The sequence below is a fragment of the Micromys minutus genome, assembly GCF_963924665.1.
Source record: "Micromys minutus genome assembly, chromosome: 10".
Lineage (NCBI taxonomy): Eukaryota > Metazoa > Chordata > Mammalia > Rodentia > Muridae > Micromys > Micromys minutus.
In genome coordinates, this window is record NC_137979.1 from 20,305,611 (window position 1) to 20,327,920 (window position 22,310).

The 22,310-nt window shown below is 47.0% G+C and overlaps 1 protein-coding gene across 2 annotated transcripts in view; it reads left to right on the forward strand.

Moving 5' to 3' along the window:
- Nucleotides 1-22,310, forward strand: part of PIK3R6 (phosphoinositide-3-kinase regulatory subunit 6) — a 45,816-nt gene that overhangs the window by 11,057 nt on the left and 12,449 nt on the right. The window contains exons 2-13 of one of the 2 annotated variants that reach the window (XM_080922772.1): nucleotides 3,764-3,860; nucleotides 8,974-9,057; nucleotides 9,566-9,657; nucleotides 10,354-10,422; nucleotides 11,845-11,977; nucleotides 12,153-12,222; nucleotides 13,263-13,446; nucleotides 14,528-14,690; nucleotides 15,617-15,703; nucleotides 16,573-16,987; nucleotides 17,293-17,383; nucleotides 18,994-19,116. In XM_080922772.1, the coding sequence (XP_080778898.1) occupies nucleotides 3,848-3,860; nucleotides 8,974-9,057; nucleotides 9,566-9,657; nucleotides 10,354-10,422; nucleotides 11,845-11,977; nucleotides 12,153-12,222; nucleotides 13,263-13,446; nucleotides 14,528-14,690; nucleotides 15,617-15,703; nucleotides 16,573-16,987; nucleotides 17,293-17,383; nucleotides 18,994-19,116 (1,524 nt within the window). In that variant the 5' untranslated portion in view covers nucleotides 3,764-3,847. Of the gene's footprint in view, nucleotides 1-3,763; nucleotides 3,861-8,973; nucleotides 9,058-9,565; nucleotides 9,658-10,353; nucleotides 10,423-11,844; nucleotides 11,978-12,152; nucleotides 12,223-13,262; nucleotides 13,447-14,527; nucleotides 14,691-15,616; nucleotides 15,704-16,572; nucleotides 16,988-17,292; nucleotides 17,384-18,993; nucleotides 19,117-22,310 lie in introns of those variants that run through there. The other variant, XM_080922773.1, reaches the window with a different exon arrangement.

A 22,310-nucleotide genomic window follows, 5' to 3' on the forward strand; every position in this document is an offset into this window, starting at 1 on the left:
CATCAATAAATCACATCCTCTTCTGTCCTATAGGAACTCCCCAAATATCATAGCTAAGTTTTTATGCTTGAGTTTTCACAATACATTCCAATGCCAATGCCTTCTTTTTTGTTGTTGTTTTTGTTTTGTTTTGTTTTGTTTTATTAAAGACACAGTTTCTATGTGTAATCCTGGCTGTCCTTGAACTTCACTTGTAGAACAAGATGGTTTTGAACTCAGAGATCCATTCATACGTACATCAGCCTGGGAGGACTCACAACTTAAAGACTTTCCAAACAGTGAGCCTAAAGTTTCCTAAACCTGCAATGGTTTATATGATATCAATTATTTTAAGTAGCATAACGCCTGCAGAGAGAGTCATTCATCTGCAGGGTTATTTCCTCCTTCCAATATGTTTACCTTAGACCAGCTTTAGCTCAGCAGTTCCTTCGACAATGCAGCAATCTGGTGTGAGCCTGTTTTCCTCCATATTACACTGACAAGGATTTGCAATGTCAAGTTGACTAGCAATGGTGGCAGTAGACACTTCTGTCCTGTGATGCCGTCGGATGCTCTTTATCATAGTAATAAATTCCCCCTGCTCCTAATACTCTGTGAGCTTTTGTCATCCACAACCACTGAAATTGTCAAATGCTGTCAACTGATAGGATCTTGTGATTGTTTTCAGTCTTTACTGCCATAGATTGCATTGATTGGTTTTCAAATATCAGGCTAGTATTTCATGCCTGAGATAACTTCATCAAGTCATTGTGCATTACTTTCTATATATTGCTAATACTTGGTTAAAGATTTTTCATATATATGCATGAGATACTGTTTCTCCTCCTCATCATCATCATCTCCTTCTCCTTTTCCTCCACTTCTTCCTTCTCCTCCTCTTTCTCCTTCTCCTCCTCCTCCTCCTTCTGGCATCATCCTTGTCTGGTTTTGATTAATAAGAGACTTCTGAAATGGGCTGGAAAATGTTCTCCTCTACTCTGCTTCCTGGGCTCATGCATGATTTAGAGACAGAGATGCTAGGCTAGAGAGATGGCTCAGCAGATACTTACTGTTCTTGCAAAGAACCCATGCCTGGTTCTCAGTGCTCACACTGGGCGGTTCACAACCCCGCTTATAACTCCAGCTCCAAAGGATCCAATTTATCTTTTCTGAATTCTATAGGCACTCAGAAGCACAACCCCCTTCCCCTTCCTCCACATGGACACTAAAAACAAACCTTTAATACTTCTTTATATGTTTGAAGACTTTTCAAAGTTATATTTATGGTTTTTTATTTCAAGTTTACTCTTACTAGGGTCTATGAACTTGCTTTGTATTGTTTCATTATTTTAAGTTTGTTAAGGTTTGTAAAACCTGTTCATGACCTATTCTGCTGGACATATTATGTACATTTTAAAATAATTTTTATACAGTGGTTATTGTCTACAAGGCTCTATAGATGTTAATCAGTTTCAGTCAATTGATACTGTTATTTAATGCTATTTGATATCTCTATGATCTTTCTTAAAGAGATGCATTTTAACTTTACCTTATTTTTATGATTTTTTTAAAATTTTATATGTATAAGTGTTTTTATTGTATGTTATACAAGTACACTACATGTATGCCTTGTGCTCATGTAACTGGATTTACAAACATTATGAGTTGGTATGTGGGTGCGGGAATTAAATCCATGTCCTCTGCAAGAGCAGTCAGTGTTCTTAACCACTGAGCCATGTTTCCACCCTAATATTTCTATATTTCTGTTGATTTTCTTCTCCTTGATTATCAGTTACTGAGAGAGACATGCTGACATTTCTAACTATAATAGTAAATTTTTCCACTTAAGTTTTAATTTTACTATGTAGTCTTTCATGAATTTTGAAACCACACAGGTTTTCTCTCTCTCTCTCTCTCTCTCTCTCTCTCTCTCTCTCTCTCTCTCTCTCTGTCTTTCTCTCTTACACACACACACACACACACACACAAAACTATATTCATCTTCCTCATGAATTGAGTTTTTATTATTTTTTAAAAGATTTATTTATTTTATGTGTAAAAGTACACTGTAGCTGTCTTCAGACACACCAGAAAAGGACATCAGATCCCATTACAGATGGTTGTGAGCTACCATGTGGTTGCTGGGAGTTGAACCTCTGAACTCAGAACCTCTGGAAGAGCAGTCAGTGTATTTATCATTTTATAATGGCCCTTTTTATTCCTAGTAAGTTTCTTCTTCTGATATTTACTTTGTCTTATATTCATGTACCCACCTAGACTCCTTAACTTTATTTTTCTTCATATTTTCATGATATATCTTCTTGTTTGTTTTTAATCTTATTTAAACTATTGTCTGTCCCCTGGTTCCGTTCCAGCCGCCACCCAGATCACACTCCCTTCACGAGACTCTCTTCCCTGGCGGTTTTATACCACCTGCCCTATTGCCTCAGTCCCGTGGTGTTTCTTGGCTTCCCTTCTTCTGACTCCTTGTCTTCTTCAAGCCACCACTTCCAGCACCACTACTCTAAGCGTTGCATGAGTCTGTGGGCCTACAGCAGAACATGGAAGCGGGGAGGGAGTTCCCCATCCCCCCAGTTTAAAGAGCTCCTTTCTGCAGCTCAGACGAGATACAGAAGACTCTATTTTCTTTTAAATTGTGTGTATGCATGTGGATGTGTGCATGCATGTGGACGTGTGCATGCATGTGGACATGTGCATGCATGTGGACGTGTGCATGCATGTGGACATGTGCATGCATGTGGACGTGTGCATGCATGTGGACGTGTGCATGCATGTGGACGTGTGTATGCATGTGGACGTGTGCATGCATGTGGACGTGTGCATGCATGTGGATGTGTGCATGCATGTGGACGTGTGCATGCATGTGGACGTGTGCATGCATGTGGACGTGTGCATGCATGTGGACGTGTGCATGCATGTGGACGTGTGCATGCATGTGGATGTGTGCATGCAGTGGACGTGTGCATGCATGTGGACGTGTGCATGCATGTGGACGTGTGCATGCATGTGGACGTGTGCATGCATGTGGACGTGTGCATGCATGTGGACGTGTGCATGCATGTGGATGTGTGCATGCATGTGGATGTGTGCATGCATGTGGATGTGTGCATGCAGTGGATGTGTGCATGCATGTGGATGTGTGCATGCATGTGGATGTGTGCATGCATGTGGACGTGTGCATGCATGTGGACGTGTGCATGCATGTGGATGTGTGCATGCATGTGGATGTGTGCATGCATGTGGATGTGTGCATGCATGTGGATGTGTGCATGCAGTGGATGTGTGCATGCATGTGGATGTGTGCATGCATGTGGATGTGTGCATGCATGTGAGCACAGCTGCTCATGGAGCAATCCCATTGGATCTTTCGGAGCCTGGCTCGTTACAGGTGGTTGCAAGTTATCCACTCTGGGTGCCAGAACTCTGCTCCTCTGAAAGAGCAGTACATACTTTCAACTCCTGAGTCTTCTCTCTCAGGTGTCCTCACCCTCACCCCACCCCCAACTTCTTTCTCAGACTGCTGGACTGGTGTCATGCCTGGCTGGCTATGGAGGAATGGGGAAAGCAGAAATCTCTTACCAGATTATTCTTACTTGAATTCTGGTTCCCTTCTACCCTCTTCCTGATACCATTTACTGTTTAGGATGCTCGGGTAACTGTCCCATGTCTCCCACTTGGAGTTTTCAGCATGCAGCAGGCAGGTATCCTGGATACACTTCTGCACTTCCCTAAGCACACTAACAGGCTGCCTCTTATTTTGCAGAACAGTCTCTGTGTAGAAACCACTATCCTGCTTCCCACTCTGCTGCTTGAGACAACCACATCCTTCCCTCACGGGACAGGCCCCATGGAGAGCTCAGGTCAGTGTGTGGGGTAGGGGGAGGGTGTGTCCAGAAGGCCTGGCTGCTCAGTCCAGAGAAAATATTTTGTACATGTATTAATCAGTCAAGGAATGCTAGCTGATGTAACAAACTACGGCAAATATCAGAATAGCATAACAACACTCATTTCTCATTTCACACTTAATCGCAGTCCAATCTGGGCTCTAAGCAGTCTTCTGGTATCTGAGGATTCAATCTTGTGGTGCCATCGTCCCCAACATCCCCAAGATCACTGCTCAGTGGGGACTGTATGGATACAATGGGTGAAATTCTAGCACCAGCCCTGCAAATGGCAGACTTCACTTCTATCACATTCCATTGGTCAGGATGTTTTGCACTGCTCTTTTCTAACTTAAAGGGATTCTGGGAAATGTAGTCTTCCTGTCTACCTTGATTTGATGAACATTTAGCATTGCCTTGAAATGTTAATAATACCTAGTTGTACCAGGCAGTGATGTTACACACCTTTAATCCCAGTACTTGGGAGGCAGAGGCAGGCAGATCTCTGTGAGTTTGAGGCTAGTCTAGTCTACAGAGTGAGTTCCAGGACAGCAAAGGCTACACAGAAAAACACTGCCTTGAAAAATGCAAAACAACAACAACAACAACAACAATAATAATAATAATAATGTATACTTGTAATATCCAGCAACACCAAGATCAGGAGTGTGTTCTTACCCTGTGGAGTGGGGCTTATAAAGCCTGGACACTGGGAAGAAGTGATGATAATCCTTCTATTTGGCTGAGGCCTCCTGAAGTAGCTGACTAGACTTATATGGCCTAAAGGAAGATGGAGGTTTCTTTGCAGGACATTCCTGTGCTCTGGGCAAAAGTTGGTTCAGGAGATTTACATGTGGCATCCAAAGTCACAGTGCTTGGTGCTCAGGTACCCTTTTCCCTGAGGCCCCATAACACTTTTTCTCTCCTGGTCTTGAGAAGTCTCGCCTCCTTGAACTGAAAACACTACCTTTCTCTTTGTCTTTTTTTGGGCAACCCAGGTCAGTTCAGTTAAATAACTGGGGTCCCCACAGTCAGGCAAGAAATAGAAACCAGTGACGACAGAAAAGGTGGGTTGGGAAAAAGCAGAGAAGCACCCCGGGTCAGCTGTCTCCAAGCACCTGCCAATCATCCCACCTCAGGAAAGACTCACCAAAGAGTCAGTGGGTTTTCAGACTTGCAAGAGATGCCAGGCATATCTATTTTTATGCAGACTTCCTGATTCCTAATTCAGTTTTCAGAAAGTGCTGCACAAGCCTGAGTAAAACATGTCAGCAAGCCAGCAGAGGGCCAAAGCGTGAGTCTGTTCCAGCATCCAAAACCAGCATTTGTTTGAGATTGTCTCCAGGACTTTCTGGCAACTTCTCTTTTTCTCTGAAACATGGGGGATGGCGTTCAGGCAGAGGCAGAGACAGGTCAGAATTATCACTGGTTTAAATCTTTTCATGTCGTCAAAGGACAAAGGGGGAACAGAAGGAAGGGAAGAAAGGAGGGAGAAGGGAGGGGGATTTTAAAAAGAAGGACTAAAACTTCAAGGGAGAGAAGTCAGGAGGGAGCCATGGAAAGAAAGAACACAGCAGGGAAGGAAGGGGAGAGGGGAAGAAGAAAGAAGCAACGAAAATGAAAGGATATAGAGAAGGGGAGGGAGGGAGAAAGGCAAGCAATTAATTTACTAATAACTCACCTTCCTTGTTGTTCATTAAATCTTCATTCAAGGTGGAGATGGTTAGGTGAGAGGGCAGTTTGGAGCAATGATCATGCCAGACTAAGTGACTTCCTGGCTAATTTGGAGAGATGGGGCCCTGCTCAGCAGAGTGTCTAGGTGGATAGACATGGCTGTCATGTCCATGTTCTGTGCTCCTTCAGGTTTGAAGAGGCTGGGAATTAGGCCTGAACGGTGACAAGGACCTCACGGGGATAAGTGGGAGTTGGGAGCAAAGTGGGGGCTTCAGAGATGGCAACTGTGCTCTGGAGAATGTGTCCACCTCACAGCCATTTAGAGGGACTGCCTAATGACCACCAGAGTTCAAAATACCCTGGCCTTCGTGGTGTAACTGGAGCCACCATCTGTGATGTTTGCGTATGTAGCCTCTGTCCTTCTAAAGGAATCAGAGACAATTAAGGTATACATTTAATAAAACACAAAGCAGAGGCCGAAAAGAGAAAGCAGGAAGTGAGATCCGGGCCCCTTGACATGGGCTGGTGCTTGAGACTGGACTCTAACTCAGCTGTGACTTTCTTGGCAGCCAAGTCACAAAGGGAAGCCTTGAGGTATGTTGTTTGTGTGGTCTGGTGACTAGAGAGGACTAGTGACTTGTGTATAGAAAACACTCCTGGGAAATCTGTCCTTGTGAGGAGCACTTCCCAGACTTCCCATCCTCGTCTAGATCCTCCAAGAAGCAGACACTAAGATGTGTAAGAATTTGCTCAAGGAAACACCTGTGAGACAAACAGGAGGCTGAGAGCAGGAAAGAGAGGTTGGCTTGCTGGGGGGATGGTGTGTGCATGTGTGTGTGTGCATGTGTGTGTGTGTGTGTGTGTGTGTGTGTGCATTCGTGCATGTGTGTCTGCATGAGTGTATCTTAGGTAGAGAGGAATCCAGAGAACAGTTCCACAGTGTAGCACTGCTGGTGAAATCTAGAGCCAAAACAGCCACCAAAGCAGCTATAGCGAGCACTCATGTGCTCTGGACGGCGGCCAGCAGGCACAGCCCTTCACAGTGAGAGCGGGGAGACACGTTCTCAGAGCTGCCTCACTTCATTAAGTCATTGACATATTCCTTACCTCCCCTCACCGGCCAGGTCAACACGCCCTCATTAAGGAAAACAGGTTTACCCTGACACTTGTCAAAATGGCAAGGAACGCTGGCTTTCTTCACAACCCGCAGTGGAGAGAAAGCAGGCTCGAGATGCCTGGGATTCCCAGCCTGTGAGCAGAGTAAGAACTGAGTAGGTGGAAACTTTCTGAGACTTAGCAAGGTGCTTGCTAAGAGAGGCAGGCCACAGGGACCAAGGAGCGCACAAGGGAGGGGCTTCTCTCTGAGCTGACTTGCCAACCTTCCTGATGAAATTGGGATGAACAAGCCAGATCCAGGACAGAGGCCAAGGTTGAGGCCCAGATGAGAAGAGGCCTAGGGGAGCCCGAGATTGGAATGATGTCACTGACACAATATAAGTAATGTCACTGGGACAGTGTAAATAAAGCTGTCACTACCAGGAACAGTATTTACACGATTTTTTTTTTTAAATCAGAGTTAATATTTAATAAAGATATTTTATAGCAACCTACAAGAAAGAGGCACTCAGAAAGACAGAACCCCCACCCTGGAGCATGGGCATAAAGATTCTCCAAAACAGCCCCACTCCACTGTCTTTACCATAGCCGAATATAGAGTTTTGGTGACTTTGAAGCTATTGTCCTTATGGTGACTCCCAGGTGGGTCCTGAGGAGTTCCTGAAGGCCTATGATTAATATGTTCGTCCAATAAGATCACTGTCTGGGTCACAGGGATTAGGACTCTTCACCTGCAAACAATCAACAGTCTTATTTGAGACCCTCAGACTAAGACTGGAGAAGGGAATGAAGCTCACCCAAGGTCAAATATATCCAGGCCCTAAGCCTGGGCCATTGCTGTTTTAACAGAAAGGATGTATCTGTATAAGAAAGGCATATGGGGGTGTGCGGACCGCCTTTCAGTTGACGGTATTGCTGTTGACAGCAGATTTTTGCTGCTCAGCTCCTGGTAGACTTTGGGGTGAGGGGTCCTCCTCCTCATGGCCCCATCATTTTCTGTCTTTCTATTCTGCCTTATTTCCCTCCCTCAGACATTGATAACTCAGTCGTAAGGGTTACCTAAGGGTCGTAGATGCCCCTCAAAATGTGTCTTCTATGACTTGTCCATGCTGAACAAGAAAGGGTGTAGGCCCTATCTATCTAGAGACCAAAAATCTCAGCCTAGGCTGGAGAGATGGCACAGATAAAGAGTTTGAAGGCCTGGTGACCTTAGTTCATCTCCAGAAGCCATGACAAAAGCTTAGAACAGACTCCTGGGGGTTATCCTCTGACCTCCACATGCCCACCATGGCACACATGTGTCTACCCTCACACACAAACACAGGTACACACATGCACATGTACTCACAGTAATAAAATAAAAAAGAATTTATATCTTAACCTGTCTTGTGTGACTAATGTAATGGGAACCTGAGAGAATCTGGGGTTGAAGGCTGTCAGGTCATCATTTGAAGGGAATCTAGATTTTGGATATTATCATTTGTTGGAACTATATCTCCAACAACACTTCAGGAGACTCCTTGATGAGTCAGAAAAATAAAATGGGAATGATAAAGCAGGACACCCAACTCCTCCTCTGGCCTCCATACATATGTGCATAGGAGCCCATACCTGAACATACACATACATGTGCGTATGTCCACATACATATACATGCACCCACATGCATATGACCACACACTCATACATATATACACATGACCATACACTTATACACACATACATGTGCATATGCCTCCCACACACACACCAATTTTTTTAAGTTACTAGAACACAAGCACTCTATACTAAGATAGTTTAGCTGGTAACCAAGATGGCTGCTAATGACTAATGGATGAGTAGGTGGTATGTTACATGGATACTCTGGAAAGAAAGATATTTCGGGTCTCAGAACATATGGAACATGATGGTGTGAGATTTTACCACGCTCCTCTGAACAACAAAGAATTTAAAACTTGTACACTATTTACTTCTAGAATTTTCATTTAGTATGTTAAAACTGTGCGTAGTTGGCGATGAATAGTTGAAACCACAAAAAGTGAAGTCTCAGCTTAAGAGGGATTGCCATACATCTGCACTTTTGAAAGTTCTAGGTTTACAAAGAACTCAGAAATACAGGTGGAAATACTATCTTCCAGCTCAGAGCAATGTGCTGGCTTCCGGCTCTGGATGGATTGCTACTGGACACCTCGTGAGGTCTACGGGAAGTCTAAGAATATTCTCTAGAGAATAAAGATTGGGGCAGCAGGTAGGGCCAGATTTGGCAGCACAGCTCCTGACCTCAAGGTTCCCTCACTTTCAGACGTGGAACTGGACTTTCAGAGGAGTATACAGGCTGTGCTGAGAGAGCTCAACGCCCCAAACCCAGCCCTCCAGAGTAATCAGGGTAAGAGCTGGAGCAGGATGCTCCTCACCCCCTGTCCCATCCTTCCAGCTCTGCCTCAGGCATTCCAGGAAGGGCCCAGCCTAGAGTTCTTGGCTGAAGGGTTTCCATATTACAGACAGTAATAAAACTCTGTTGCCTTCTTTCCTGGTTACCTTCCCCACTTCCACTTCCAAACAAAACTCTCTTTTAGGACCTAGAACCGTTCAGAAGGTGGCTGGGGCTCTGGACCTGCACACATCACTGCCCCATGCCCCACACATATACCTCTGTCTGCTCTTCTGCCTCCCTTCTTGTTTCTGCCTTGGGAGCTCACTGCCTAGAAAGAGCTACAAACCAGGTGACCATGGAGGAGCTCAGCACAAGCATCGGGGCCAGCTTTCACTACGGGGTCAGATGTAGCTGGCTGGTCACATTCTAGGACCCAGGGATCAGGGTCCTGCTCAAAGGAGTGTCCTCTAAGACCCTCTGGTCCCACCCAGCCATGACAGGTCTCTTTCTCCTGGCCCAGGCATGTGGAGATGGTCTCTACACAAGAAGGTGGAGAGACATCCAGGGAAAAGCTCCGTTCTGGTCCGAATTCTGCTCAGAGAGCTGGAGAAGGTCGGTGCTCAAACCTGAGGAAGGCAGCAGGGGTGGAGTGAGGAGAGGAGCCCCCTCAGGTTGGGGTTCCACCTGTGCAGATCTGTGCTTCCAAACTTGGGCTGTTTGTGAACCATAAGCTTGCTTTTCTTCATTGATTTGTCTTTTTTATCTCAGCATATTTTCTATTCGTCCACTCCCATGGTTTCTTAAATCAGTATATTTCAAAAGGAAACCCCGTAACATAGCCATAAACAGAAAACCCACATTGCCGAGTACATATATACATATATATACATATATATGATATATACATATATATACATATATTGAAATAGATATATGTATACTCTGCATGTCTGTGGGCAACCATTAAGGTTTATCTTTGTGCCATCTAACATTATCCACGCCCTGCATGTTGCTGCTTGGAAAACACTGCTCCAAGCTGTCAGTTAGCTTTGACTCCTGTGTGGAGTATCCTAACTGCTTGTACAAGGATTCCTCTGTCTGTCCTGCTCCTCACAGAGGGCTCCCACATCCTTGCTTCTCCCCGCCCTGCTCCCTTCCTCCCCTCTCCAAAGCAGACCACTCCCTTTAATCTTGCTGCCTTTCACCTCATCTTCCATCAACCCCAGCCTAACCTGTGTTCTGTAGCTAGGATGTGGTGCTCCCTGGAGCACCCAGCCCAGCACCATATTAGGATCTCCTGTTTTCCAGGCAGAAAGCGAGGACGTGCGGCGCGTCATCATACCCTTGCTGCTCACGCTAATGTCTGTGCTCACTAAGGTGAGAGGGGTCAAAGTGACTCCCATGAGGCTGGGGACTGTCAGGGGGAAAAGTCACAGTTCTCAAAAGAAATAAGAGGCCATTCATTCTGTAATCAAATATGGATGACTGGAGTTGGAGAGATGGCTCAGTGGGTAAAAGAACCCAGGTTCAATTCCCTTTGATAGTGGGCGGGCCCTTTAATGGTGGGCAGGCCCTTTGATGGTGGGCGGGCCCTTTGATAGTGGGTGGGCCCTTTGATAGTGGGTGGGCCCTTTGGTGGTGGGTGGGCCCTTTGATGGTGGGCGGGCTCTTTGATGGTGGGCAGGCCCTTTGGTGGTGGGCGGGCCCTTTGATGGTAGGCAGGCCCTTTGATAGTGGGTGGGCCCTTTGATGGTAGGCAGGCCCTTTGATAGTGGGTGGGCCCTGGATTTGTGCATTATCACTGTAACAAGGTCCTTGTTCTGTTACAACACATTAAGAGACTGGAGAAGGCAAAACTGATTTTGGTAATCGGCTCTGCATAACAGGGATCCAGCATAGGGGAAAGGCTAAAATGACTGGCATGGCATTTTAGTGCATGACAGAGGTTTTGTAAAGTCCCTAGTCTTGAGAAATCCTTGCTCTTTTCCCCCATAGAGTTATAATCTTACACTCCCCTAGCATAGGTCCTTTCCCAACTCTCCATCCTCATCCTATTGGTCCAGGATGCAAAGCCTTATCTGATGACCACCCAGGGGCTTGAAACTATCTCCTTTTCCAACATTCTGAGTCCTGAGACAAGCTAGGGGAGGGAGGGGCCTAGTGCCTTCTGCCTGTCTGTGACTTTGGTGAGCTCTAAATGCAGACCATACTGAAAAGAGACCAGAGGGTTGATTTGTTACACGCGGTGATCTCTACATAGAGGTGGGATAGGAAAAAAAAAAAAAAAAAAAAAAAAAAAAAAAAAAAAAAACAATGTTCTACACTCTTGGTTAAAGGAATTGGTGGTGGGCTGTGGAGAGTCTGAGGTGGGGGTGGGGCTGGGCTCTGGCAAAGGAATCAAGCACAGTGAGGAAGAAGGCAAAGGGAAGGAAAGAAAGCCTTTGAGCATTGTGGGATACCTCATGCCTGTGAAATCCGTGGGGGTGTAGAGACTTGGGAAGTGACTCCAAGTTTCCAAGCCTGGGGATGCTCAGAAATGCTCCACACAGCTCCGGCATCGGGGCCTGGAGAGAACTGATCTCCCAGGAATGCAGGGATGGATTTCTGTCTGGCTATGGTGGATAATGGTGCTGTGGGGAGGTCTCTCAGATGCTGGGAGGAGAGCCTGCAAACAGAGGATGTGGAGAGCACAGAGCCGGTCTGGCCATCCGTTCCAACCTTCCTTCTTCCCTACCTACTCTAATCCACTCCACCCTTGACCCTTCAAGACCTTGAGCATCGACCCCTCCCTCCCACCAGGCCACGGGCATCATGGAAGATCTATACCATAGAGCTTACACCTTCTGCACCAAGCTGCTGACCCTGCCGGCCCCCTACTCTACAGTCGCCTTGGACTGTGCCATCAGGCTGAAGATAGAGATCGCTATCCCAGGTGAGAGCTACTGGGCGTCCTGGGCAGCCATGCCGCGATGCAACAGTAGTCTGTATGGAGCTGTTTTCTCCAGGATACCAAAGAGCTCGATGCTCTCAGCCCCTTCCAGGAAGGATGGAGACTTGGAGAACTGGAAAGTGGAGCTGGCTGGCTCACTGGTGTGGTCTGTTTGCAGGTACGCTGTACCAGCGGACTGTCATCGCGGAGCAGAACCTGACAAGCGAACTATACCCTTACCAGGAGAGGTAAGAGGCCTGGGAGCCCTTGCTGCCCTCTGATCCCTCAAGGTGTTAGGTGCCAGGCAACTGCTCATTGACAGGAAGAGAAAGGGGGATAAAGAACAACACTTAACAGGGCTTCCGCGTTGGCCCAGCAAGGACATGCACTTCCGGTTCTAAGGGCGGTAGTTGTATTGTTTTCTTAGCCTTGCTTCTTTGACTGGGTGCAGATTGACCCCGCCCCTGTGCAGAAGAACCACATGGCCTAGGGCAAGACTGCTGTTGCTCTCTGGTGCTTCCCTCCTGCCTTGCTTCGTGCCACCCAGCCAATCCAGGCAGCAAGAGATAGCTTCAGAATGCCCACACTGCAGGGACTGAACCCTGGGGGCTTTCCTCAGTGAGTTCTCATCTCTGAGATAAGGTGAGAGAGTATCCCTGGCCCATGTTTGGAAGAATAGTAAACATGGATGGGAGAGTGCCTCTCTCTGCTGCAGGCAAGTCTGTGGAGTCAGCACTGAGTGGCACTGCGTAGGTTTGAGACTTGGGAGCTATGTTCGGGAAAGATGCTAAGGAAAGGAGTATCCTGGGAGTAAGGGCTGGAGGAGAGGTCGGGCACAGCACACCTGAGGAAAGAAAAGGAGAGCGGGGCAGTTTTCTGGTGTGATCACGGTGATGAGCAGAGGAGAGTCTATGTGGGTCCGGACCTCCAGTACCTGAAGGGGGCGTGGTTAAGGGCTCCCCAGAGGGTGATGAGCCAGGATACTGAGAACCAGGAAGCACGGCTTTGGTTGTAACCTCACTAGATGCAGGACGTAGCCTGCTTCCCTACATGGAACCAGTAGACTGGTTGAGGGAGACTGTAGCTTCCCCTCTGAAAGACTGTGTATCCCGCCTGCTTCACTACTTGCTGTCCTGCCTATAGGTTTTTGACCTTGAAGCTTATCTTTTTAGGAGAATTAACCACTAGAAAATGCTTTTGTTATTAAAGGCGTTATATGACCCGGGTGAGGGAGCTAAAAAGGTTTTGAAATGTCCCTCCAGTAACTTCATTCCGTTCTTGCCCCCAGAGTGTTTCTGTTTGTGGACCCCGAGCTGGTTTCTCCCTCCGTGTGCAGCGCCCTGCTGCTGGAGATTGAGGCAGCCCAAGAGCAGCAGACACCCGAGGCCTGCATGCGCCACGTGGTCTCCCACGCCTTGCAGGCAGCTCTGGGAGAAGCCTGTCACACAGGTGCTCTGAACAGGAAGCTGCAGGTAATGGACAGCACAGCCTGGGCATCCGGCATACTCACGCTGTGTACTCTTCCTGCTTCGGTCCCATGTCACCCTTAATAAACACGTATGTCAACAGTTCATACGTATTTATTAAGGGAAATAAGAAAATACAGATAAGCTGCTGAAAGACAAATATAAAAAGAAATCACTCATATGTCTCTACTTAGAAATTTTATAAAATGAACACTTAGTCTATTTCCTTGATAATACCAATGACCAGTTAGTTTATTGACTGTTCCAGACACTGTTAAATTGATCACATTTCGAAGTTCTCCCCCATTGCTGTGAAATGCAGTTACCATCTGCCCTTATAGATGGGAAAGTAAGACACGGAGGAACTAACCGTCTAATCATGCTCACACAGATGCAAAGAGTCTGAGCTAAAATTTGAATCCCTTGTCAAGCACAATCCTTCTGGCTCGCACCCTGACTCTTCTGAACAGGTGGAGCTGTCAAACTCTGCAACTGCTTGATACAATGTATATTTTTCCTTGACCCTGAAAACCTGCTCTGTGCAAACATATTCCTTGGCAAACATGTACTTTTAAGGGCTGCACAGTATGTATGTGCATTTAGCTGATGCTCGGGTCCTGCTGTGGGGCATGCCGGTAATTCTCATACTTGGTTCCTAGCTTTTTTTTTTTTTTTGCTCCGATCCAGCCTCAGCCCAAGAGATTCTCCTGGCTTTATTCACACCTGTCCCCTGTTCTGCCCATCAAAAATACATAGGAGCATTGCTCTTCTGTTATTTTCCATCCTGAGTTCTCCAGTCTGAATCCCACCTACATCTTGAATCCTTTATTTTGGTGGGTTCTTCCTAGCTTTCTCCCCATCATAGTGTACGGAAGCCAGAAAGAAACACCACTGCCCACACAGTCAGGCAACAGCCATAGCCTGGCAGAAACCCAGGCTCTGGACGAGGAATCCCGATACCATCACTGGGCTGCTCCTGATACCAAGTTGTATTGCTGGTGGCCCTGCCCAATTTAGCATAGGACAGCGGTAGGTGGGTTGGTGGATAGGACAGGTAGACCTCAGGTTCTGATGTCCCGCCTCGCAGGCCAGCTCCCGTCGCGTCCTAGAACACTATTTCCACGCCGTTGTGGGTGCCATAGAGCAGGTGGCTAGCGAGGACAGCCCCAGCCGGCTGGGACACCGGGAGAGGATGGAGGAGATTTACTGCTCGCTGCTAGGGCCAGCGGCCACAAGAAGATGCTGTGTCGGTAAGCGGGGCGGGGGGGGGGGGGGGGGGCAGTGGGGACTTACCGAGAAGTTGCCGACCGCAGGGGGCGCCAAAGAGCTAGGCTAGACAGAACGAGGTTTTGGAAGGCGTGGACCCCTCAGGAGCCTGGGGACGTAGAGGAGAGTAAGGGACTTGGCAGGCCAGGGACTAAGCAAGAGGTTAACACAATCATGATAGTCCACAGCTGCAAAGCGCCTACTTTAGCCCATTAGCGCGCTAAGCACTTAACACATATTCAAATCTACACCATGTGCCAAATCAAATAATTTGGAAAGTTGGGAAGTAGAAATAATTATTGCCCCCGTTTTACAGAGGAGATTTTGAAACTGATTTAGAAAGAAATGGAAAATCAAGCACTGTCACTCAGCTGGTGAGTGGCAGAGCCATCGTTTGAATCTTGTTCTGGGCACAGTAACCGACAGATTTGATTCCCAGAACACCTCCACGGAGGGTGGAAAGTAGCCAGTGTTGGCATTATTTATCCCCTGGAGTCGATTACCTCCTTGCTGTTTGGACATTGGTAAAGATTTGCCACACCCCAACAGGAGCAAGGTCATGAGTGGGCATCAACGATCCAGAATGTGTGTGTCCTGCCTGCAGTAGGGTGATTCTGATTGTATCTTGTTTGCACAGTCACTCAAAGCAGCCAGGGAACATGTCAGCCTGAGTGTGTCAGAACATGGGAGTCATTGACTGCACCCAGAGTTACAGGGTGCAGGGGAAATGGGCTAGAAACCATAGCCGAGGTCAGAGCACCAAGCTCACCAAAGCTTAAACTTGGCAGCCCAGGCTGGACAAAGTGAGCAGGATAGCCCTGTTTAGACTCCACCTTCTCAGCCCACCTGGTCATTTACTTTTCCTACAAGTCTCCTCACCACAGTCCCCACAGTTTGCTCCTTTCTTCAGGTGACCGTCTCCAAGACCGACCGCCAAGCATCCCCCTGCCCAGCCCCTACATCACCTTCCACCTGTGGACGGACCAGGAACAGCTCTGTAGGTGCCGGAGCCTCTGAGCTCCTGTAGAAATGGCTGAGGACCGTGGTATATATCAATGTCCCCAAAGGGGAGGCAAGAAGAGACCTATAGTACCTTCCAGAACAGACATTTCCCTCTACGTTTGTGCACTACCCCCACTTCTCTTGGCTCTCCTAGCAACTGAGGACAAGGACACCAACTGTGGTAGAAAGTATTGATCTTGAGAACTGGGTTCAAGTCTTGACACTTCCTTTTGCACAGTGGGTCATGGTAGATGCCTTCTCTCTCTGAATCTAAAAGCGAGCTGGAGGAGTTTCAAGTCTTCCCTGGAGGTGATGGCCTGCTCTCTGTGTCCCAGGGGAAGCTTCCCTACAGGAAGTAGGGTGTCGAGAGGGACCCAGGGGCAGCTAAATGTGGGAGGTGCTGTGTTACGCATCATCTTCTCTAGTATTGGAGTTTTATGTGGGATTTTAATATGTAGTGCACATCCTTAATCCCTGTACTCAGGAGGCAGTGCCAGGCAGATGTCTGTGAGTTCGAGGCCATCCTGATCTACATAGTGAGTTCCAGGATTGCCAGGGCTACATAGAGAGACCCTGTCTCAAAAAACAAACAAAGACAGATTTAAAAAGACAAAAGAAAGGAAAGAAAAAAAAAAAAAAGAAAAAGAAGAAATATTTTTACTGAGTGGCTTCCATGGGGAGAAACAGTAATGCACAGGACTCTAGACCATTGTTGACTACAGGATAGTGATGGCCTTTGTGGAGTGTCCCATGGGGGTTCGGGTGAACAGTATTTGAGAAACAGAGTTCCTGGATTTCTGGGGAGCTGTCCTCTCAAGTTTAGGTGTCTTTGCCTTCCTCACGTTCCCTGTTCTCCTGTCTCAGGGAAGGAACTGGTGCTCTTCCTCCGCCCACGCTCCCAGCTGCGTCTCAGTGCTGATCTGGATGCCTTGGATCTCCAAGGATTTAGGCTAGACCGGGACTTGGCCCGGGTGTCCACCGACAGTGGAATTGAGCGGGACCTTCCTCTGGGGAGCGATGAGCTCCCGGACCCCAGCGGCTCTGAGATGGAGCGGGCTGCACTTCAACGCAAGGGGGGCATCAAGAAGCGTGTGTGGCCCCCTGACTTCTTCATGCCTGGCAGCTGGGATGGGCCCCCAGGGTTGCATCGGAGGACTGGCAGGCCTAGTGGGGACGGGGAGCTGCTACCTGGAGTCTCCAGGGTGCATACCGCCCGTGTGCTCGTGCTGGGGGATGACAGGATGCTAGGACGCTTGGCCCAGGCTTACTACAGACTCCGGTAGGACCCTAAGGAAGGACTGGGGTATGGGTGGTTCGGGAATGGTCTGGCGAAGGATTCAAATGGGTATTAGAGAGACAGGAGAAAAGGCCTGGAAGGGTAAAGAAAGACACTGCAGAGTATCTCCAGTGCCCAGCTTGACAGGAAATGACAACTGTTCCCATTTTGTAAATTGGTAAACAGAGGCTCAGAAAGATAATACAAATTGCCCAAAGTCAATACATGATAAATGGTAAAACCAAGACTATTTGATGCCAACATCCAGCCCTCGGCTCTTACCCACCTACTTTGCTGTCTGTTGCTAGGAAACGGGAGACTAAGAAGTTCTGCCTCACTCCTAGACTCAGCCTGCAGCTCTACTACATTCCTGTGCTGGCACCTCAGGTGACTGGACAGGTGAGGGTCGGGGACAAAGGGACCACACAAAAGTAGTGGAGGGGTCAAGAGCAGAGGTCTCAGCAGAGACAAGAAGGAGATGTGGGGACCCACTGGCACCCTGGCTTTCAGACTCAGGGACCAGAACCATTGCCTTAGACTACAGAGTTGAGGGAGATTTGGGGAAGGGGGTCTTCCAGATCAGAAGCCAAGACTCAGACTCAGGTTTTGCCACAGTAACTTCTCTGCTGGGCTCCTCATCTTTGTAATGAAATTATCAGTGCTGATCAGTAAACTGAGGCATTTCCCCCCAGGGTCCTCCAGTCAGTAAAACCAGACCATGGCCCCACCAGAGAGGAGGTTTAGTATGAGCCAGAGTGAAGCAGGGTTAGTGAATTTATTAAGTAGGGGTGAGAAAGCACATGCTTCAGGAGACAGAGAGAAACAGAGACAGAGACACAGAGACAGAGAGAGACACAGACACACAGAGACAGAAGGGGTGGGGGAGAAAGGGAGATGTGGGGGTGAGGGGACTAAGGAAAAAGATGCCACTATCCCAAGGCTTTGCAAGAGCCTACAGTCAAAATTTTGATATCTTGCTCAAAGGGTGTACTTTACAACCAACTTAAAACATGAGACAAAAAATTACATAATGTTTTAAAAAGAAAAAAATTTATGTGTTTTTACTTATCCTAAAGAATGTCCTCTAGTTAATAAAACTCTTACATTTGAGAAAGGCCAAAACAGGCACAGACACAGTTAAATGCAAGGTGACACACTCTGGTCCACGGAAGTATGGATCATTTGTTGTTTGATATTTGGAGGAAGTTCTTTTTGTTATATTAATACAGAGTTTTTTGGTTTTTTTTAATGTATCTCTGGCTGTCCTACAACTCACTGTGTAGACAAGGTTGGCCTCAAACTCCTAGGTCCCCCTGCCTCTTCCCTCCAAATGCTGGGATTAAAGACATATTCCACCACTGCCTGATGTGTTTTAACATCTTTGCTTGAGATATATTTTAGAAAACGAAATAATGTCTCTTTAGATCATCCTTTGATGTAAAATCCTTTGATGAGAGACTTTGCCTCCCCAGCCCTTCCCTCCACAGGAGAGAAAGTCTGAGGCAAATGGCTAGGGTTCATTAGTGTTGGTGGAGGGTGTGTGTGTGTGTGTGTGTGTGTGTGTGTGTGTGTGTGTAAGCAAGGCCCCCTGCTCTTTAGAGTCAACAGTGTATTTCAGTGTCAGACAAGTAGCCCTCAGCAAAAGCCTCTAACTTGAGTTTATGACACAGAACACTAACTACAAAGTATAGAAACTGAGCCTAAGGGATGGAGAGATGGCTCAGTGGTTAACAGCACTGACTGCTCTTCCAGAGGTCCTGAATTCAATTCTCAGCAACCACATGGTGGCTCACACCCATCTGTAATGGGATCTGATGCCTTCTTCTGGTGAGTCTGAAGAGTGACAGTGTACTCATACATAAAATAAATAAATCTTTTAAAAAAAGAAAAAGAAACTGAGCCTAAGTGATTAAATGACTTACTGAACACTGGCATTGGTATCTAGGGCAGCCAGACTGGGAGGGAGGGCCAGATAGGTCTGTTTATCCCCTTATTCTCCAAATCCCTAGGATCCAGAAGCATCCAAGAAGCCTGAGCTGGGAGAGATAGCTTCCTTCCTGGGTCGAGTTGACCCGTGGTACGAAAGCACTGTCAACACCCTGTGTCCTGCCATCCTCAAGCTGGCCGAGATGGTAGGAGCAGCAATGAGGGAAGGGAAGGGAGGAGGGAAGGGAGGAGGGAGGGGAGGAGGGAAGGGAGGAGGGAGTAAATGAGGGAAGGGAGGAGGGAGAGGAGGAGGGAGGGGAAGAGGGAGGGAGGGGAAGAGGGAGGGAAAGAGGAAGTGAAGGAGGGAGTGAATGAGGGAAGGGAGGAGGGAGTGGAGGAGGGAGGAGAAGAGGGAGTAGAGGAAGGAGGAGAGGAGGAGGGGAAGAGGGAGGGGAGGAGGGAGAAGAGGGGGAAGACAGATGGTGGGAGACATGTGAGTGGCATAATTGAAGATGAAGAAATTTTTAAAAGTTCAGTGAGAGGGTGGTGGAGTCAGGAGGAAAATCACCAACTAGATGCTGTATGTGACCCATGACCTCAGAGTCAGCCCCATGGAATTTGTTCATTTAGTTTTCAGAGCATAGGGACTGTTGTTCCCAGGTGCCACTGTCACCATATTCATGTCTCCATTTTACAGTCCAGGTAGCTAAAGCAGAAAAGGAGTAGGTAACTTGCCCAAGCAGCAAAATAAATTGTGACGCACCATCTCCCCCATTTTTGGAACCAGGTGGCCTGCCTGCAGACTGCATCTGCCATCTCTTAGTCATGATTGACAGGGCAGGATTGACAGGGGCGGGCATGACTGTCTTGAGTCTTTAGCTATTCACATTTATATGAGCATGCTGCCAGAAATGCTGCACAGAGTTTTTAGTTTTTGCACTTTGACATTTGTCTATCGAAATTTTAACCTAGAATTTAATGTTTTCTGATGTTAGATATAGAACTTTTATTCTTTATAACTTCTGCCTTTGAAAGCTCTTTTTTAAAAAAAAAATTCTCTCTTTTCACCTTGACATGGCTTCTGGGCATTGAACTTGAGTCTTCAGGTTTGTGCAAAATACTTTGCTCTGAACCTTCTCTCCAGCCCAAGAATCTTGCCTCTTAAGGCCTGAGATCATAATACTCGAACAGCCTTGATTTTTACATTTAAATAATCACCCCCCACAGAAATGGTCGCATGCTTCATCCGAGGTGTGTGTGTGATCTGGCTTTCCCTGAAGGTTTAGCCGGTTGTGCTGAAGCTGTTAGTCATGGAAACCATCCTGCCTGGTCCATTGTATCCCTGATTGCGCTCCTATGTCTGCGTGATGCTCTTTTTGGGAGCCTGTGCTTTCATGGATCTAGGCAGTTCTGTACAAACCAATAGGATTCTATCTTTATGCCAGGAAGGGTGGGTCTACAATGTCATTTTTCTTTTATAGAAAATTTCAGAATGTACTAGTTTTCGTTTGCTGATAAACTTTAGGGTTTGCATGTTATTTGTAAGTTTTACTTACAATAAATGTTTAGTTTATGCTATTCATTTTTGGGGGAGGGACAAGCACACATGCATGCAGGTGCACGTAGAGGCCAGTAGAGGGCACTAGGTCTCTTGGAGTAAAAGTTACAGCTGGTTGTGAGCTTCCCAACACAGATGCTGGGAACCTCACTCAGGTCCTCCAAAAGAAACAGCAAGTGCACCTAACCACTGAGCCATCTTACCAGACCCAATTTAAAAAAAAAAAAATATTGAGATTTTGATTTAAAAAGATAGAATCAGCCTCTTTCATATATTAACCCTCTCTGGGGACATAATATATAAGTGTTTTCTTTTATGCCGATGGGAACATCACTCTTTCCCCTATGGCTTCAACCCATTTCTTGCGAACTTCCCTCTCACTATCTAGTAGCATACTTCTTGTCATGGTGAGTACATGCTCCTCTCATTCTAATGAGAAAGAGTGCATTGCCCATAGAACAGGAAGCTACCAATTTATATATTTTAGTTATCAAATTACTTATGTGTTTTGATTTTTAATTGGATATTTTATTTATTTACATTTCAAATGTTATCCCCTTTCCCGGTTTTCCCTCTGCAAACCTCCTATCCCATCTCCCCTTACCCTGCTTCAATGAGGTTGCTCTCCAACCCACCCACCCACTCCTACCTCACCACCCTAGCATTCCCCTATACTAGGACATCAAATCTTCACAGAACCAAGAGCCTCCCCTCCCACTGATGCCAGATTAAGGCCCCTCAGCTCCTTCAATCCTTCTATCTCCTCAATTGGCATCCCTGTGATCAGTCTAATGGTTGGCTTCAAGCATCAGCATTTGAATTGGTCAGGATCTGGCAGAGCCTCTCAGGAGACAGCTGTATCAGGCCCCTGTCAGCAAACATTTCTTGGCATTAGCAATAGTGTCTGGGTTTGGTGTCTGCATGTGGGATGGATCCCCAGGTGGGGGCAGTCTCTGAATGGCCTTTCCTTTAGTCTCTGCTCTACTCTTTGTCTCTGTATTTCCTTTAGTTAGGAGCAATTCTGGGCTAAAATTTTGGAGATGGGTAGGTGGCCCCATCCCTCAATCGGGGGGCCATGCCTGACCTCTGGATATGGTCTCAACAATACCTTTGTGGGGTATTTCAGTTAATGTCATCTCTGTGGGGTCCTGGGAGGCTCTTGCTTTCTTGACATCTGGGACTTTCTAGTTGCTACCTCCAGTTCCCCATACCCCACTGCTACAACCTCTGTCTAATTTCCTGACTCTCTGTACATCTCCTCCATCCCTTCTGTCCCTCTTTTTCCCCTTCTCCTCCCTTCTTCCTCCCAAGGCCCTCCCACCCTCTACCTCCCTGGAATATTCATTTGTTTCTTAAAAGGTTAAGATTTGAAAACACATCACATGGCATACCCATTTGGTTTTTGACTGGCTGCTGAGCTAAGGTCTCCATTGTATTTCTTACCTGCCTGGTTGGAACATCATCTTACATGTGTTATACACACAAATATGTCTGGCTGTGTGTGTATGTGCATGTTTTCTGAATAGCACATGAAGATGATTTCGTGTGCACACAAAAGACAGTTTAGCGGGGTATTAAAATACATTCATCTTGGAAGTCAGAGTTTATGGGAGACAGTTGGTCTGCACAGTGTCCCCACAGTTCAGCGAGTCTGTGCGAATGAAATAAACCAGATTCCCTGAGAAGATGGAGTCTTGTTAGAAGTGGTTCATATTTTGGTCAGAAGTAAAAACCAGATGGCTGAGAAGGCTTGGAGGATTGGCCAGACCTGGGCATCACAGGGAGTGTGGGAGTTTCTCACTGAAAATGGTGCCTCCCCCAGCAGCCTGGAGGTGGGCGGCT